The sequence below is a fragment of the Hippocampus zosterae genome, chromosome 5 (assembly GCF_025434085.1).
Source record: "Hippocampus zosterae strain Florida chromosome 5, ASM2543408v3, whole genome shotgun sequence".
Taxonomy (NCBI): domain Eukaryota; kingdom Metazoa; phylum Chordata; class Actinopteri; order Syngnathiformes; family Syngnathidae; genus Hippocampus; species Hippocampus zosterae.
In genome coordinates, this window is record NC_067455.1 from 8,307,011 (window position 1) to 8,325,236 (window position 18,226).

The 18,226-nt window shown below is 40.6% G+C and overlaps 3 protein-coding genes across 3 annotated transcripts in view; 2 read left to right on the forward strand and 1 right to left on the reverse strand.

The window, feature by feature from the left end:
* Window positions 1-441: 441 nt before the first annotated feature.
* Window positions 442-8,528, forward strand: tmem106ba (transmembrane protein 106Ba). The gene is made up of 8 exons (XM_052065896.1): window positions 442-582; window positions 2,836-3,048; window positions 4,254-4,317; window positions 4,390-4,549; window positions 5,348-5,488; window positions 6,371-6,417; window positions 6,504-6,557; window positions 7,569-8,528. The coding sequence occupies exons 2-8, from the start codon at window positions 2,850-2,852 to the stop codon at window positions 7,684-7,686; spliced, it is 783 nt and encodes a 260-aa protein (XP_051921856.1). The 5' UTR covers window positions 442-582; window positions 2,836-2,849; the 3' UTR covers window positions 7,687-8,528.
* A 1,717-nt stretch (window positions 8,529-10,245) lies between these two features.
* Window positions 10,246-13,610, forward strand: seraf (Schwann cell-specific EGF-like repeat autocrine factor). The gene is made up of 5 exons (XM_052065898.1): window positions 10,246-10,584; window positions 11,215-11,310; window positions 11,399-11,503; window positions 12,351-12,446; window positions 13,375-13,610. The coding sequence occupies exons 1-5, from the start codon at window positions 10,356-10,358 to the stop codon at window positions 13,485-13,487; spliced, it is 639 nt and encodes a 212-aa protein (XP_051921858.1). The 5' UTR covers window positions 10,246-10,355; the 3' UTR covers window positions 13,488-13,610.
* A 262-nt stretch (window positions 13,611-13,872) lies between these two features.
* The window catches only part of vwde (von Willebrand factor D and EGF domains), a 15,909-nt gene continuing 11,555 nt past the window's right edge, over window positions 13,873-18,226 (reverse strand). Inside the window, exons 18-29 of the mRNA XM_052065857.1 lie at window positions 17,449-17,586; window positions 16,888-17,127; window positions 16,382-16,477; window positions 16,086-16,181; window positions 15,903-15,998; window positions 15,527-15,622; window positions 15,338-15,433; window positions 14,786-14,881; window positions 14,594-14,689; window positions 14,206-14,301; window positions 14,035-14,132; window positions 13,873-13,958 (exon numbers count right to left, since the gene is read on the reverse strand). Of these exons, the coding sequence (XP_051921817.1) occupies window positions 13,944-13,958; window positions 14,035-14,132; window positions 14,206-14,301; window positions 14,594-14,689; window positions 14,786-14,881; window positions 15,338-15,433; window positions 15,527-15,622; window positions 15,903-15,998; window positions 16,086-16,181; window positions 16,382-16,477; window positions 16,888-17,127; window positions 17,449-17,586 (1,259 nt within the window). The 3' untranslated portion in view covers window positions 13,873-13,943. The remainder of the gene's footprint in view (window positions 13,959-14,034; window positions 14,133-14,205; window positions 14,302-14,593; window positions 14,690-14,785; window positions 14,882-15,337; window positions 15,434-15,526; window positions 15,623-15,902; window positions 15,999-16,085; window positions 16,182-16,381; window positions 16,478-16,887; window positions 17,128-17,448; window positions 17,587-18,226) is intronic.

Below are 18,226 nucleotides of genomic sequence, written 5' to 3' on the forward strand. Positions count from 1 at the left end.
ATGGCGCTTGACCAGTCGGAGGACGGTATGTTGTTTGTGGGTGTGTCTTTTATATTATTTACATCTGTTTACAAATTATAGACCAATATCACTACTAACACACCACTACTACCACAATTTTCAAAAATATTAGAAAAACTATTTTCTCGCAGACTTTATAGTTTTATACAAAAGCATGCGCTGTTAAGTGAGAATCAATATGGCTTCAGGGAAAAACGGACCACCTCAATGGCAGTTATGGAGTTTGTGGAAGCAATAGCCACTAATAAGGGTCAACCTTTGAAATAAAAATAAAATTGACATAGCTGCAGTTACTCAAACCTATTCCAATTAATTCCTGCAAGGAATAGTATTGATTTATTATTATTTACCCTTTGCCATTTATTTCACCGTCTGCATTTAATTTGATATTGACGCTGGAATGTGACGTCACGAGTGTAGGAGATTTTCTGACCAATGAGGAGAAGGGAGGCGGACGTTCCAGATAGCTTCGCTCTCCCCGCCTGTAGATTAGAACCATAACAAATCCGGCGTTTCAACCACATGACAGACATTTCCACAAAATAAAGCACGATAATACGGGTGAGTCAATCCGTTGGGCACGGGGTTAACCTTTTTGGTTTCCCTATTGGAAACTATAGATGAAGAAGAGAGTCTATGTCGCCCATTGAGCCTGCTACGTTTGTCTCGTGAGAATCGGTTGCTCGTTGTCATCGGAGCGTGACGACATCACTTTATTATCTCGGTTACCGTGAGAAAATCTTAAAAATTGTAGTCTACAGCTTACAAGGAAACTGGAGCGATGGCGATGATTAAGATGGCGGGACTTGGTGTTCCCGGACCGCGTCCATAGCTTTTGGAAGAGCTCGGCAGACTGGGCCGTTGCTTCTTGTTGTTTAACATGTGAAGTCGTGTATGTAATGGTTCACCGCAAGCCATTACCCAAAAGTCTCACCTCCACAACAACAATGCAGAGGACTTATTATACCACGTGAACATAATTACAATATTACAAAAAATTATAATATTCCAAAAATAAATAAACCATTTAAAAGTGGACTTTGCAGGTGTTAAAAAAACACGCTCTGACATGTTAAAACTGTCCCGACGGTAGAATCCTATGGAAAATATCGTGCCTCCCTGGCCCCATTTAATGAATCTGTTTTCCCCCCTAAGTGGCAGTCAAGTCTAGAATTTTCTTTGCAATAATGTGATATGTGCTAGTTCACGAGGTTTCTAAATTATATTGCGTTCGTGTTATAATCGTGAAGCAGATGAATCCACCCGTCGTCATCTCCCTCAGGACGCAGCCCTTGAGACATTCTACCTCAGTCTGCTTTCAACTAGAATTCAAGTGCCCTCGGGCTCGCATTACAAACATCACAGCTCACATATTTTCTGGGTTTGGTCACATAACACAAAAGGATGTCTACTTGAATTATTCTTCTCTAAGATTGGGTGTTATACCAGAACGAGTTCAATGAACGAAGGTGTGTGTGTGTGTGTGTTTTACAGTAGCCCAAAGACAAGAGGTGGGTTTAATTAGAGTGTGTGTGACAGCTCATTCCTACCTCAGCCTGATTCCTACTTTAGATTAAATATGTTCTTGCATATTAAACACGACAGTCCCCAATTCCTCATTTGAAAAAAAAAGAGCATTCAAGCAAGTTTTTCCTCACGAGAGGATGAAACTTGCAGCTGCAATGGAGCAAATGCCTGTATTTTGAGGGTTATCAACCATATTATTGTTACATATTGAAAAAAAACAAAAAAAATATGTATTAGTTCATTTTTGAAACGATGGAGTTCAAATATATATATATATATATATATATATATATATATATATATATATATATATATATATATATATATATATATATATATATGACTTAAACTTAATTTGAACTAGAACATGGGAAAACATCACAGATACTATCGTTTATCGTAATAGTTTCTGAGAAAAATTATATTGTCCCAAAAATGTGGTATTGTGACAGGCCTACATTGGTTTCCTTGGATGGATAATTTACCTCTGGTTAACGATAAATGTTACAGACAGGATTAGACAGCTCTCAAGACAAAATAAGCGTAAATGTAACAGTAGTGTCCTACACGGACGCAGTCCAGGTAATGTTTAGTGTTTTGCAACACTCCATTTGCATTGTAGCAGCTGTGGTTAAGATAAGCGTGTTTACTGAGCATGTCCACGTTAAAGAGGTCTGTGGTTTTGGTCAGCAACTCACAGGGGCAGGAAGGAGTGAAGTGAGGCAACATTCAAATTTTGCCAGCGAACTCTTGGGATAGACACGCTTGCATTGTCATGCAATTATAGCACAAAACAACTGATAGACAAACGCATATTTAGCATAACTATGTATATTCCGTTGAGAGTTGCTGGTGCTCATTGTTAAACGTTTCTAACCACATAAAAACAATAAAACAGGCCGCGCTTATTGTTCACATTGCAAATAACGTGCAGTCAGGTTTTACTGATTACATTTCACATAACTTCCTCCTTGTTGAGACAGCTTCTCCTAGAGTCTGAAGCTGACCTGAATTTGAAACTTCCTGTGTATACCTTGAGGTTGTTCCTTTTTTGAGGCGGGGAGGGCAGTGATCATTAAAAAAGGGTAATGACTCAAATCGTTGTTTTTTTAATGTTTTTTTTTTACTTATGGCACTGTCAGTGTTTAGGAAAAAGGGTTTGCACAACTTTGGAGACGTTTCAGACTCAACACTAGCCTCCATTTTCACTGGCATAGTTCACTAATCAACTTATTTGTAGCACATTTGCCACAAATGTGCATTTGTTTTTTGTGTGCTATTATATAGTGAGGTCATCAGCTATGAGGAAGTCCCAGTCATTGCTGGCCAGGCACAAAGAGGACACTCAGGAGGGATTGATGCCAAACACGGACGAATATGATGAGACGCCAGCACAGGACGCAAAGAACGGCGATGTGTCGCAATTTCCCTATGTGGAGTTCACCGGACGGGACAGTGTGACCTGTCCCACGTGTCAGGGCACCGGTCGCATCCCACGAGGTAAAAAAATATCTATAAACTTACTCTTGAGTGAATTCAACCAATCCATCATTCTTACTTTGGGATACTTCCTAGGGTTACAGCAAATAATCAAATAGTTTGAGTAATTAGATTACAAAAAAGGTCCAAATAGAATCTCTGCCTCGCAGCTTCAAAGTACCCCTTTTTTACACACAAGATAATATGACGGAAAGTTGCACTCAGCACTCTGTGAAAATAAGATGTCAAAATGGTTGTGAGCCAGCTGGAAAGAAGACATTGTTCATGGTTTGGGAATCATTTCACACTTCACAAGGAACATGCGATTTGCCTACACATGGCAATGTATCAATGCTATCTTATTTTCAAATCTAGCCCACTATCGCTAGTTAGACCGTATTATTATCAGGCCTTAAAATACCTCTGTTCGACATGACGGAAATCCGTCATTTGGTAAAATTAAGAAGGAAAAAAAAACAGGCTTTGACAGTGAAATTGTTCCATTCATTTTGTCGAAAATGTCAATGATACATGCACTATTGTTGTTTCACCTCGTCACAATAACAATGACAGATGGAGTATGTCGGTGCTGCGGGAAGTGTTTGGGGTTGTAGCGCTATAGCTAACTTGGCTAGCAGCTCAGATTAGATTTACCCGGCAATTATGGCCACACATTTCGCGGAGGAAGGTGCAGCATTGGGAAACACTGGTACTGGATTCAAAAATGACATAGAGATGAATGAGCATGACCTGAGAAGACAAAATGGCCTTCCCTACTGATCAAAAAATTAAACAGCCAGGCACATGCATGTGTGTAATATGCCATGTATATATTTTTTAATCGGTATGGTAGTAACAGTAAAAAATACAAAAATAAATCCTGTTCCGCTGCCACCTGTCAGAAGCCACACACGGGGCCCCGACAACAATAACAACAAAAAATGCACCAGCATCAATGGCTGACCGTGTCTGCTACCTGAAAGTGCAAGCGTGCGCTTTCATGGCAGAGCACGCCCCTTAGTGGAGCGGCACCCATGACAGTCCTGCAAGCTACAAAGCTGAACTTGAACTTGTTCAACCGTTTAAGGAGCCGAATGGCAAATTTACAACAGGTGACTGGTGCACCATGAGATAAACAACAGAGGTTCGCTGTACATCATACACAATGGTCTGCGTACCTCTGCTGTACAATAACTGCTCTCATTGTTTCCTTTCTCATTGACCAGGTCAGGAGAATCAGCTGGTGGCTCTGATCCCCTACAGCGACCAAAGGCTGAGGCCAAGTAGGACGTGAGTGTTTTTGTATTGATAAACGAACACGTTTGTTGGCTTTTCCTCACTTCTGTTTTGTCTGACATGCAGAAAGCTTTACGTGACCATATCGGTGTGCCTGTGCCTACTGCTGTCCAGCCTTGCCGTCTTCTTCTTGTTCCCTCGCACAATCAACGTCGACTACGTGGGCGTGAAGTCAGCCTATGTGGGCTACGATCACGAGAAGCAGATCATCTATCTCAATATTACAGTAAGATTGCCCAGCTCTGCTGCCTCACACTCTCTTTGATTCTTCTATTTTGTTAAAAGCAGTTGAATTAAAACTTTGACTGATGCCTGACCACTGCGCAGGAATTTATCTAATATAAATCAATTGTTCAGGAAATCATCATTGTCATCCTGGTTTTCCAAACGTTACCGCAAATAATTCCTTCTCACTTTCATCAATCACATTCCACAATCAGAATAGCTTAATTGTCATTACACTATGTGGTGCAACGAAATGGAACAGACACAATCTGTGAAGGAGACAGAAAAACAATGACCAACAGTACGATAGTACATCGGGTTGCCTTTTACAGCGACCCATTTTCGAAGACGAAAAGAAAAAAAAAAAACAGAAGAAAGGGGAGGAATATAAGACAACCCCAGAAGACGAAGCTCCTTAAAGGCGAGCACAGGATGGTTTGGGGAGAAAAAAAAACTCAGCCAACAGGCCCACATGAATACACGACACACAGACGAGCACATGTGGACATGGCGTTAGGAGTACAACCTCGATGAACTTTTATTTGCATTTCTTTTGGCCAAAGAATGTCGACGACACAATACTGCAAATTTTAACCAAAGTTATTAAAGCAGTGAGCATTTGAAGATTTGTTGTTATACACGATATATACTGAACACGATTGCTAGCAAGTGTTTCCTAGCAATCGTGTTCAGCTCAAGTTCACACAGAGACTGTCGACCCATCAAACATTAGTAATCAGTGAGTGTTGTGGCGTTATAGCAATGATTTCACTTCTATACATTGTCCTCTTCCATCCAGAATACTCTGAACATCACAAATAACAACTATTATGCCATAACGGTAACCAACATCACCGCCCAAGTGGAGTTTGCCAAGACAGTGATCGGCAAGGCCAAGTTCAACAACAGTACTGTCATCGTACCTCTGGACCAACGACAGGTCTGTAGCGGTTTACTTTAAGCACAGCAAAAGTGGTACAGTCCGGTTTATGAAGAGCATACTGTATGTTTTCGACTGATAGTTAAAAATCTGTAATAGAGACTATACAGAACTTTTTTTCCCCACATTGAAACATATTTGAAGTCGTTAAAACACACATTTTTAAAATCACATTCCAAACACATTGTAACACATAACACAATATGCTGAGTCGACGACAGCGTGAAAAAAAATCCTATTTCCTATCATGTCATTAAAAAAAACTATGTAATGTAGCCTAATAAATTCTAAATTAACAAAAGCATCATTCAACAAAAGAACCACTCAGTGTTACGCCAGGCTCATTTACGAATCATGCTACAGTATTATGCTAGCTTTGTGCTACTGTACATCTACCATGACCCAGGTTACGCCATTCAATTTACTTCTCAATCATAAATTAGTGAGCCAGCTCCTCAATGACCATATTAGATATCTTTTTTTTTTAAATAAACTTAGCAAACACTTGTAAATTACAGTCACAGTTTACTTCTCGTAGCATCTTCTTTGCAGCACACACATCCCCCATTCAAACTGTGTGGTAAAGAAAAAGCCTAACCCATAAGAGGCACATTCCCCTGTCAATATGACACTTGAGATCTGATGGATATCAGATGAAAACTAATATGGTCCAAGTAAAAAAAAACAGAGCCTATACCGCCCTCTGGTGGTCCAAACCATCAATCAATGATAGTACAGCATAGCCTTATACACGGATAGCAGATCAGATTCTGCAAATTTTAGACTTTGAGTAAATTGCTAAAGGAAAAAAAACACACTAAAATTTCTAAACTGCTCACATTTGAACCACAAGTTTTTAAAAAATCTGTTTGTGTTTTACAGATTGACTACACAACTCCCACTGTGATTGCGGCTGAGTTAAATATGTTGTAAGTTGATGTTCCTCAAAGTGTATTATTCTGTGCAATATGGATTGTTGTTAAAACTTCCTGACGTTTTGTTTCACTGTCCACAGCGACTACTGCACGCTGCAGTCCATCAGAGTGCACAACATGGTGGTCACAATGCAGTAAGTAGGACTTGAACATACTGTACTTTTGATAGCTGTTGGACTGTCAACTAAGATATTGCGAAAAGCCAAACAGCTTTCTCTATTTTCCAAAGCTGCGTACAAGTCTGCTGAATGTGCTCATACCAGACCACACTTGAGTTGTCAATCAAATCTGCCATTACTCGGCCTGGAAAAATTGATGCAACATCATCTGCTATGTTTCTGATGACAACACAAAACTATATACTTGGGCAGCGAAAATCTGATTATCTTAACTCCTTCGGTAGATAGAATATATCCTATCATGTCATCGCCGTGATTTTTCACAGCGTGACAACGAGGCACTCTAACGAGGCCATGCCAACCCAAAGCCTCAGTCCACACACTGGCTGCCAAGTCGTACTTGTTCAGGTCAATGTCCCCTCTTAATTTACATGACAGGGTGATTGAGAAAAGCAACTTCTGAGCTTTTTTTGGACCAGGGTTAACAGTTTGGGATTTTTCGTCATATTTTATTTTTATTTTGTTCTCTCTTACAGTAGGTTTTTTAAAACTCTGTTTCTTTCAATTAGTTTTTAGAGCAGGGTTGTTAGATTTTACTTTTTTGTCTTTTGTTCTGTTTATATATATATATAATTTTATACACATGGAGTATTTGTTGAGGTCACTAAGTATTGTGTAATAAAGTTAACTAAACTACAATTCTCCAATGACTGTTGTACAGATGTCCAGCAATACCCAAATAACTACATTTATCATCAACTCTGAATCATTATGATGTTATTTGATAAAGACAAAAACAGATGACATTGTCCCTTAAATTATAGCTACAGTTAGTTTTCAAAACGTACATATTTGTTTCAGTTAATTTTCATATTTGAAAAGCATTTTTATTTCAATGTGTTCACAAAATGTATATATTTTTTTCAAATTTTAGTTTGCTATTTCATTAGCTATAATAACCTTGCTGTGGACTGAAGTATGATTTTTTTTTTAATTTATTGATTTGTTCCTTTCTTTAATAACCAGAGTTACCGTGACCACGTCGTACTTTGGCCATGCCGAGCAGGTGTCCCAGGAGATGTATCAGTATGTGGACTGCGGAGGGAACACCACGTCCCTGCATGGGCATGTGCAGGTCTTCTAAGAGAACAACGAAATTCCAACCTAATCTTATTAGGAAAGGTTGAAGCGCTAGCTATTTGGTGCTTTCTTCCTCAATTAAACAGCCGTGGGGATGTCTTGAATAAAACATCTACCTTACGGCTGCTTGTTTGCCTTTAACAGCGTGGTCAGGCCGCATAAAACACTTAGTTAAAAAAACGAATGGTTATTTTAACAAGAAAAATGTGTTTTAATAAGCTTGCACAGTTCACAACATGGCATGTTTTTGTCGGCTGGTCTTGACCACTAAACCCCACAGCACTGTCAGCTCCGAAAGGTTGTTCAAACTCACCAAATCCCAATTTTTGAAATATTTTAGCTTTGAATTCAAAAGTCCGTGAATGGAGAAAGGTACTTCAGTTACATTGACATTGTAGATGTTTTTGTGTGTTTTTCTTAAGTGCAACATGGACTGTTTATTTTGCTGTGTTTTGACATGTGTTTTGTGTCTGCTGTTGTAGTTTATTTAGTATTATTTAAACATTTTGAGCATTTCCTTAGAGTGTGATTTTAACACAAATGTGTGCAGTAAAATATATTTATAGTGACAATCTGATATTTTTGCATTTAAACTAGAAAGGGGTATTTAAGGTCACGAGGCATTCTTGGAGCTTAATTTTGAACTGAACTGTGGATGCATTGTATCTTTTTTTTAATATGTGGTGGCTTCCTTCCTTGACCCTGCCCTATGTAATTCGTGGTATCTTGTTGTTGAATATACTTTAATTGGATGAATAAATTTGTCTTGAAAAAGAAAAGCAATAATATGGAGAACATTTTGAGTTTTGCAAGCTGTAAGGCCCAAAATAAAAAGTTTTGTCATTTCTTTGTTATAATCTCTGTGGACTCCAGGTGGCGTTCTATACCGCCAAATGATTCCTTCATTGATGATAATTCACACATTCCACTTCAAAACATTAAGGGTACAGTAATCCCTCGTCACTACGCGCTTCATGTTTTGCGGTTTCAGCATTTCGTGTGTTTTTCCAAAATGTCAAGTCAACAATGCATGGCAACGTGAATGGACACATAACCTCATTTATGATATGTATTCATATTCGCAGTGGTATTTACGTCCAAGTTATTCCGATGACTCCCTCGACCTAGAAACCGCGCCAGACGTCTCCAGAGCTTCGTGGTATGTTCGCATCTGTTACGCTCGTCAAAACACCATCCAGCTCACTTCCTGTTCGAGAGACAACTCTCAGGAGCACGGAAATACAAGGATGCAGGAAAAAAATGTGTCTAGGCTAAAAGTTTTAACCTAGACAAAATGAAGCTTTAGCCTAAAACTTCATTTTCCTTAAGAAGCAACTGCAATTACAGTAAATGTTTCACACCCACTCGTGCTAGGTGAAAATCTGCAATATAGAGACCAATATTTTTTTTTTTTTAAGTAGCGTTTTTCCTATGTTTTCCAAGTCACTCTGTTGCAACACACCTGATTCAAATGATCAGATCATCAGCAAGCTCTGCGGAAGCCTGACATTGAAACTGTTCTCCATGACCTGAGTTTGAGACCTATGCAACAATACCCCACTGACTGACTGTGTTGTTTCCACTCCAGCTGACCTCCTACAGCTGGTCATATAGGCTCAACGTTTCCTCTCCCTGTGCATTTGCAAATGACTTTTCCACATGTGTGCTTGTCTGCATAAACAGTTTTTCCCCACTTGTGACATCCTTCGCAACACCAAGTCTGACTGAAAAACATTTTCGGACGTCTGAAATGTTGACTAAAGGGTGCCAAAATAACAGTTGGGACCTTGGGACTGTTTCGACAAATGTACATTGTATTCTTTGATTTAAGTGTTAAAAAAATACATACAAATACATATATACAAATTTAAAAAAAAAGATACAGCATAAAATAGTGGAAATGTATGAGAAAAAAAATTAACTTTTGTGTAGGGCAAAGACAAGATGAAGAAAGCTTCGTCGCTCTCCTACATTTTGGTTGCTTAGTTGTGCTGCCGTGTTTGTTTGAATGAGTAATGAGTGTGTATTTGCGATGGTAGATTTTCGATGCTTCTGATATACCCATCCCATTTTTGAAGAAAAAAAATCCACAAAGACAGCTGCCACTTGTCAAACTGCGACTAGAAATATTGGTGGCGTGAGCGAAATTAAATGCTCATGCTAACACTAGTTGGAGGTCGACGCGAGTTGCTAATGTGACAGCTAAGATGCCATTTAACGGGGCCATTCATGGTTCATTTTAATAAATTTGATAGAATCTTAAGTTTCAGGTTTGACAAAATGTGAATCTTAAACTATTCAGGTCGAAATATATCTGTTAAATACTGACGTTGATGACATAAAATGCTAATGCGTGTTCAAAGTTGAAGCTAGCATAGACAACCAGTCAGCTAAGAGCCCAAGCAGCGGTGGTAGTGACGTTAACTTGAATTTGACAACATTAATTTAATTGTACAAGTGCTTTAAAGTGAAAATGTTATGAAAATGTGACGGTCAAAGTCCCCGCCGCCGCCCTCCCCACTACCAAGGACCCTACCCGCCAGCCGGCCACGCCCGCCTCCCCCGCACTGACCTCCCGCTTGTCTCCGGGTGTGCTACCGGGCGGCCGTGAACTTATCCGGTGGAATTCCTCCATTAGCGGACTTTTTTTTTTTTGCTCCCACTGAGTCAGTCATGGGCTTTTTCGGGGGACCGGGATCAGCCACTGCGGCTTTGCTTCTGGCGGTGGGGTTGTGTTGCAGCCGATGCTGGGCACGCTCGGATGCTCCTCGCGGAGTGGTCCTGGGCTTCGTTTTTGACCCGAAGGCGACGTGCGAGCCGCCGTGCCAGCACGCGGGAGTATGCATCCGCAACGACACTTGCCTGTGCAGCCGTGGCTACGAGGGCGACAACTGCCAGTATGGTGAGGGAAAAACGGTACCTCCGTGATCTACTTCTAATTGACACCTATATGTGATTTAATTTGAGGAAAAAAAAGTTTATTTTCACACACTTATTTTCAATATATATATAATTTCGCTTTTAAAACGTACGGAGCCATTAAAGTGACACGGGGGAGTTTGGTGAAATATGTTTCTCATCTTAACAACAAAGTTTCTCATTCAAATGCAAAAACATAAGTTTGCGCGTTTGAATCAGAAACGTCCTCGTTAGGATGAAAAACATCTCTACCTGACAGCGATTACTTATTTATCAGACTATAAGACTTACAATGCTTTAAATGCCTCTCAGACACAACATAATGGTGACAACTTGCAGGTAAAGCAGCAATGAATGCCCTATAATATGTATTTAAAGTCCCAGGTGAAACGATAATCAAACCAGGTCCTGCACAGTGATTTTCACTCAGAAATGCGAACCGGAATTAGTTCTCGTGACACCAATGCATGCATTCAATTGACTACTTTTCTCATCCTACTGATAACCATATTTAAATATTGTTCCTCCATGTCACTTTAGGGGGTGCATTATCATCGAATTTATTTTTAATGAAAAAACATAATGTAATTTGTTATCGATTGTGTGCATGCAGTCAACTGCTATCCTAAATGTAAAAACGGAGGCGTCTGTCTTCGTCCCGGGAAATGCAGATGTCCTGCAGGCTTTGGAGGGAGATATTGTCACAAAGGTAATCATTTTACATTGTAAATTGTCACACGCTCACAAAATTACGTTGTCCAATTATGGTTTGGGTTTTGTGTGGTTTGTGTGTGCAGTGACATGTGATGATGGATGCTGGAACGGAGGCGAATGCAACGCTGTCAACGGAGTGGCCAAGTGTATCTGCCCCTCCAGCTGGACGGGCTCCAAATGCCAAGAGGGTTGGTGTTGTTTTTTTTGTTGTTTTTTTTAATGGGCCCACATCCAATTACATTAGCAGCTTGGCTCACCGGCAGCAAATGGTGCTCAGCAGTGGTTAGAGTGGTGGGGGGGGGGGGCTTACTTCCTCAGCTGGATTCACAGGCCAGCATTCGGTCAACTGATCTCAGTGTTGCCACATAGAAAAGAGGGAATGATGTATATGATGAACCCACAATATCACTGTTCATCGTTCACATCCCAGCTGTGTTGCAGATTTTTTTTAACAATTGATTTTATGTGTTTTTTTTCCCAGTACGTATAAACGCTTCAATTTAGGGTTCATTGCCGTTGCATGTTGTTCTACAACATATCGGGCAGCAGTAAGCATCAAGAGTAAGTCTGTGTGTGTTAAAGTAGCAGTTGTTTGAAGGTTTATATTTACCATAATATATTACGGTACTGTTCATTAGCCTGTTACGTGTTAGCATTAAGTTAGACAAAATTTGGTTTGATTGAATGCACAAGGTTGAGTTCTCTTTTGTTTTATATGTCACTTATATCTAAACTTCAACTGGGAGTGACTATCTTGAAGCAAACACACTATGCTTCTTATTTTGAGACCTGTGCATCATACCAAAGTGACAATGAACACAAAGGAATAATTTAAATGTCTTTTAATAAGTTTGTGTTGTATATAAATCATGTGGGAGGGTTTTTACAATATTTTAATATGGTCTATTTCAAGAACAGATTTTCACCTATCACAAGGGAGACTAGAAAATGTCCCCTCTGCAATAAAGTGAGGTTCACTGTCCAGACGATACATTTCTGCTCCTAATCATGCTTCTCTGGTGTGTTCCCCAACAGCCATTTGCCCCCAAGGCTGCAGAAACGGAGGCCTCTGCATGGCCCCTGGAATCTGCAGCTGTCCCGAAGGCTGGCTGGGAGGCGCCTGCCACATCGGTAAGCTCGATAGCATACTGATTCCAAACAGGAATGGCCACAACATGACGGCACAATGCACCGTGGGATATATTGCTTTTCCAGGGACCATTGGTGATTTATTAAGCTTCCTCCAACTGCATGTTATGTGACTCTATTTTCTGGAGCCGGTCATGTAACCAGAGTGAGCAAAACTGTGGCTACAGCTGATGCTGTTAGGTTTGGAGTAGAGGAAAACACATTGCCAGGATGTTGAATAACTGAAATTGTGGAGCCTCAAGCATATTGGGATTCAAAAAAGGGACATCATTAGCTAGCTAATCAATCTCAAAGTTGGCTAATATGAAAAGTTAACATTGTCCTGAAAATTAGTTGAGGAACCTTTGTGAAGAAGCACTACCCATTATCATTATTTATTTTTTGTGATTTCTTTTTCATTAGCTATACAAGCTAGCTAGCCCCAACAATTTTCTACCAGTAGCTTGTTGGGATAGATACATTATGTCTTCAAGTTTTGCCATGATGCCATTCCACGCATCGATGACAATTCTTCTGGTGATATATTAGCTAAAGCTAATGTTAAGATCATCAACAGAGCTCCTATGTAACTTAAATGTACCCAACATTATTGAAGTCATCACTCACCAAATTTGGTCAGGCCAATAGCGTTTACTATTCCAACTTCTGAATCGGCGAGGTGTCTTCTTTTTAGTTTCTGAATACTTTGATCTGCACGAGCCAACTGCTTGTACATGTCACAATCAGGTAGGAGTATTCCAATACATTCAGATTTTAACAAATTCAAGGCTTCCGCGCGCACATGTTTGCAGTTCACTGTGAATCGCCGGTATACCTTCTTGGCTTCTCCATACCGCACCACCCCAAATTATTTTCTCATGGGATCTCCACGATTCACATAGGTCACCTATTTTGTTGATGTGTGTTGCAGCCGAGTGCACTCAGCCGTGCCTGAATGGAGGAAAATGCATTTCCCCCAACAAATGTCGCTGCCGTCCCCCCTTCTTGGGCCCTCGCTGTGAGGAGAGGACTCGGCGCTTCTAGGGCACGAGAGGCCACTTTACTTTGTTCTCATTTATTCTCATTATTATTGTACAAACACTGCTTGCTTTGTGTTTCTGTTTATGAACTGTATTTTGTGTCATTAAATGAAGTGAACTCTGTAAACTGCATGTTGTGTTTAAAAAAAAATCATTGATACAAAAGGGGGAAAAGAAATCATAGAAAATGTTTGTCTGTGACTTTATGAAGATCACTCAAAAAGCTCTGAAATGACTGGCAACATGGGAAACAGATTTGAGAACGGCTGGCAGCAAATGAGTTAAAAGGCGGAATCCGCAACTAATGTGCACGTCCGAATGTGACAAAAGAAAGCTTTGAGGTAGATGACCGGAAAGGGGACCAAAAAAGACAAAAGACATACATCAAGTCTACTCTAAGCAGCGCCATTGTAATAATATATACACACACCCTCACAATATCCTTTGACTTCATTTTGCATCACGCTTGCGAGACCTGCAAAACACACAAAGGGACATTGAGATGAGATGGCTCGAACCCACCCGCCACATTTCTACTATCTGGCACCGACCTGAATGGCGCACGTGAGGCCCTTGTAGCCCCTCCGACAGTGGCAGTAGTCGGGCAGCACGCAGCGCCCCCCGTTTAGGCAGCGCTGTCTGCACACCGCTATATGTACAGTGCACAGCAAATGTCAGTGAAACGCTAATACTTCAACACAATGTCACTGTATGTGACTCACGTGTCTGACAGTGCAGACCCTCCCAGCCAGTGGGACAGTGGCATGTGTTGGGCCCCACGCACTCACCGCCATTTTTACACTTCTGTAGACACACGGCTAAGACGACAAAAACACTCAGCGTTTGTACAAGTTGTAGTCGTCGTAGAATTTGGAGTAGTTGGAATGATTTATGTTCTATTTTCATGATGCAAAGCGCTTTGGTTGCAGTCACGGTTATTTTTCTTTAAAGTGAATTAGGAATAAAGTTGAGTTGACTTGTTAGTCGAAGCAAGAGTTGGAGTGATCATATTACTTAGATGGAATAGCTACCTCGTGGTGAAATAGTACCGGTACTAGTTTTGAGGTGGTGGTCACAATATTGAAAGAAGAAAGAAGTTAGCGTACGTACGTATGTTACATCTGTTTCCCCTCCAGCCAGACGTACACGAGCACGTGTTGGCCCCAACACATTTGCCTTTGTTCATACATGTGGGCTCGCACACACCTGCGACACAGACACACAAACATAGTCAGGTTTTTTTAAGCGTTTGTATATAATAAGCGTGCGTGTGTGTGTGTGGGGGGGGGGGGGGGGGCTCACTCTTTTGGCATCGTTTCCCCGTGTAGCCTTCAGGACAAGAACACACGTTGTTTCGCCTGCACTGACCTCCATTCTTGCAAGGTGGACTGCATACGGCTAACACACAAACACACTCACCGATATTGTGCATTGAAATAATAAAACCACAGTAAAAGTATAAATTGTGACTTTTTTTTTTTGCATTTCCAAATATTACATTTTATAAGGAGAAAAAGTGTCTTCCAACCACCAAAAAAATACACAATACTGTATGAGTAAAGTATAAAAGTGTGAAGACAATAACGACATTTTATGAGAATAAACCTTTAATTTTACTATGGAAAAACACATAAAAACAATGTCATTACATTGTAATTTAATTGGTGGGAGCAGGGGTCTTTTATTTACTATCCTTTAACAAATAATGAAAAAAAAACAGGTGTTTAAGTCATAATTTCCATAAGTGAAAAAGTTGTAATTTTGAGGAAAAACTAATATTGAGAATATAAAGATGTAATTTTCTAAGATAAAAAGTCAAAATACCAGGTGAAAAAAAGGAATTTTCTTTCTCACCAATTTGACACTGCAAGCCGTAGAAACCAGCGGGACAAGTGCATACGTTTGGTTTGATGCACGTTCCTCCATTCAGACACACCGGATTACATTCCGCTATGCACACACACACACGCACACAATGACTTCACTATTCCGTGTTATTATTATGATCAATATAAAAATACGGTGGGTTGTGTTGCATCATACCTGAGTTGCAGGTTGGACCATTCCAGCCTGGTTTACATTCGCACACGTCGGGAGAAACGCACTCGCCGCCATTTTCACAGTGCCTGTTACACACCACTGACACACACGCAGTCATTTTAAATGGTTTATGAATTACGATGAAACAGCATGAGTTATAATTCTGCCCTCTCAAAATTACAGAATAAAGTCTATTATTTTCCAAGAATAGTAGATGTAATTTTAACAGGAAAGGATTTTATTAGAAGGAGTAAAGTTTTAAGTGTGCGTGTGTGTGGCGGGGGGGGGGGGGGGGGTTAATTTTGAGAATAACGTAAATTTATGAGAATAAAATTATAATTTAATAATAATACAAATACAAAACAGTATAATATCTCACAGATTTGACATCTTGGTCCCACGTAGCCGTAGGAGCATGTGCAAAGGTTCCTGGCAAGACACGTGCCTCCGTGTTGGCACGGCGGCTCACAGCTTGCTATTCGGTTGCCCCCAAAAAAATAAAAAGGCAAAAAGACAGAAATATAAAAAGATTTCAGAAACACACGTGATGTTGGCTTGTTACCTTCTTCACAGGTGGGGCCAGCGTAGCCTAGGGGGCATTCGCACACATTAGGACGCACACATCTGCCCTGGTTCTTGCAATCTGGTCGGCACACGGCTTGGGTGGCATGTACAAAACATAGAAAAGAGCTCCTCAATTAATAGTTGAAGAGGTTCACTTCAGGAAGATGTCTTCAGTCCATGAATGATTCGAAAAAGTCCTCACGAACACACACTCAAATAAAAAGATGCATCATTTGACAAGTGGAGTGAGTATGCAGTGGGTATGCAGGGGGGGCTCCTCTATGTGTCACTTACCCATGTGACAGTTGTATCCGGTGTATCCCTCCTTGCAGGTGCATGTGTTGGGCTGTGTGCACTCCATGTTCCTCCCGCATTGAAACCTACACACAGCTGGACAATAGCAAAACGGTAGCTTCACTCACAAGAGGTATTGTGTTTGTAATTGTTCCCTATCCACTAGAGCAGTGACAGTGAACATTCTTTTTTTTTCCCAACCCTCAAAACCGATAAACATCCCAAATATGCCCCCCCCCCCAAAAAAATGGGGAGATGGGGGAAAAAAATCCTGGATATTTTTAAAAGTAGAAAGTCTAAATAAAAAAAAAATTGGGATTTTAAAAAAGAAAAATAAATCAGCAAATATGCAAATCCACTACTGCCAAACTTGAATGTGCCATACATTTTTAATTCAATAATTGAAAAAAGTTTTTAGGTACTGTATATGCACCACCAAAAAACAACAAAGCATTTTATTGTTTCTGCTTTTATTTCTGTGGCCCCCTGCTTTATGGCGAGCCTACCTTTGCATGTTACTCCATCGGCCGCATATCCGTACGGGCAGGGTCTGGGGCTTCTCTCCAAAGAAGACGAAGAAGCTCTGCCTGGGTTGGCAACGGTGGCGCCTGGTCTCTTGCTTCTGTCGGGGGACCGCCTGGGTAAGGTAGGGGATGATGAAAATGAAGAGAAGGTGGTGCGCATCATCTCCCTGCCTGAATTCAGTCTGCTGATGGGAATTTGTTCAGCAGCGTCGCTCGCCTGTCCTGCAAAACACTGCAAGTTAGAAAAGATGACTTGAAATGAAAGCACAATAGCCAAACAACTAAGATAATGCAGTGGCGTAAGTGTGCACACCCTCATAATTTGAGACGTATATTGAGATGCATGTTTTTGGAATATGGGAGGAAACTGGAGTATCTGGAGAAAACCCACGCAGGCATAGGGAGAACACACAAACTCCACACAGGAAGGCCAGAGCCAGAATTGAACCATGCACCGCTGTACTGTAAGGCAGACGTGCGAACCAATCTAACACGAATATAATTAAATTAATAATGTTGAAAGTAAAATTCAAGAGGACTCACGAATGCATGTGATGCCGTCACCGGCATATCCACGTGGGCAGAGTCCACAGGAGAAGGAGCCCAGAGTGTTGATGCAGTCCAATCCGGGGTAGCACGGACTCGAGACGCACTCGTCCACGTCCTCTCGACATGTTCTACCTGAGCACACACCGCACATGCTGACGTCACAACTTAAACAAGCAAACAAGCAAAATCTAAAAATAGAATAATGCTTCCATCTATTTTCACAAGCGTGCTGGAGGCTATGCCAACTAAATTTAGGCGTGTTCACCCTCGACCTGGCCACAATCGCAGAGGTTAAGTTTCAGATCACAATAGACGAAATTTGCAAAGTAGCGACCTAATATTTATTTTATTATTTAGAAATATTTGTTAAACCTCCATGCATATGATACCACAATATATGAATTTGAGGTGCATGTATTACTTTTGACCACTTGGAGTTGCAATCCTCACTTTCGACATTGTAGTATCTGTGACGTTGAATGTGTGTGCACTTTAAAAAGGCGACCTGTTGAGTGACGGAGAAGTCAGCAAATGAGAATGTTGGCTGATAACTGGCTAAACCATTAGCCACTCTCCAGAAACAGTCCGTGTGGAAAAATAATCTTCGCACAATCCTGAGATACAGCAAATAATTGTAATCGAAAGAATGATAAAAATATATGTGCAGTAAAGCTGCAAAAAGTGACACGCTATGTAGTCCCACAGCCGGAATCCCCTGGAGTTAATTGCAAGTGGTGTAAACAACTCCAACTCCGCGTTTGCCGTAATACTT

Bases quoted from the DNA above. Each gene is read 5' to 3' on its own strand.
- tmem106ba (XM_052065896.1), top strand. From the start codon at position 2,850: ATGAGGAAGTCCCAGTCATTGCTGGCCAGGCACAAAGAGGACACTCAG. The intron at 6,418-6,503 runs GTAAGTTGATGT...CACTGTCCACAG, and splicing joins GCGGCTGAGTTAAATATGTT to CGACTACTGCACGCTGCAGT. The intron at 6,558-7,568 runs GTAAGTAGGACT...TTTAATAACCAG, and splicing joins AACATGGTGGTCACAATGCA to AGTTACCGTGACCACGTCGT.
- seraf (XM_052065898.1), top strand. From the start codon at position 10,356: ATGGGCTTTTTCGGGGGACCGGGATCAGCCACTGCGGCTTTGCTTCTG. The intron at 10,585-11,214 runs GTGAGGGAAAAA...GTGTGCATGCAG, and splicing joins GGGCGACAACTGCCAGTATG to TCAACTGCTATCCTAAATGT. The intron at 12,447-13,374 runs GTAAGCTCGATA...TGTGTGTTGCAG, and splicing joins GGGAGGCGCCTGCCACATCG to CCGAGTGCACTCAGCCGTGC.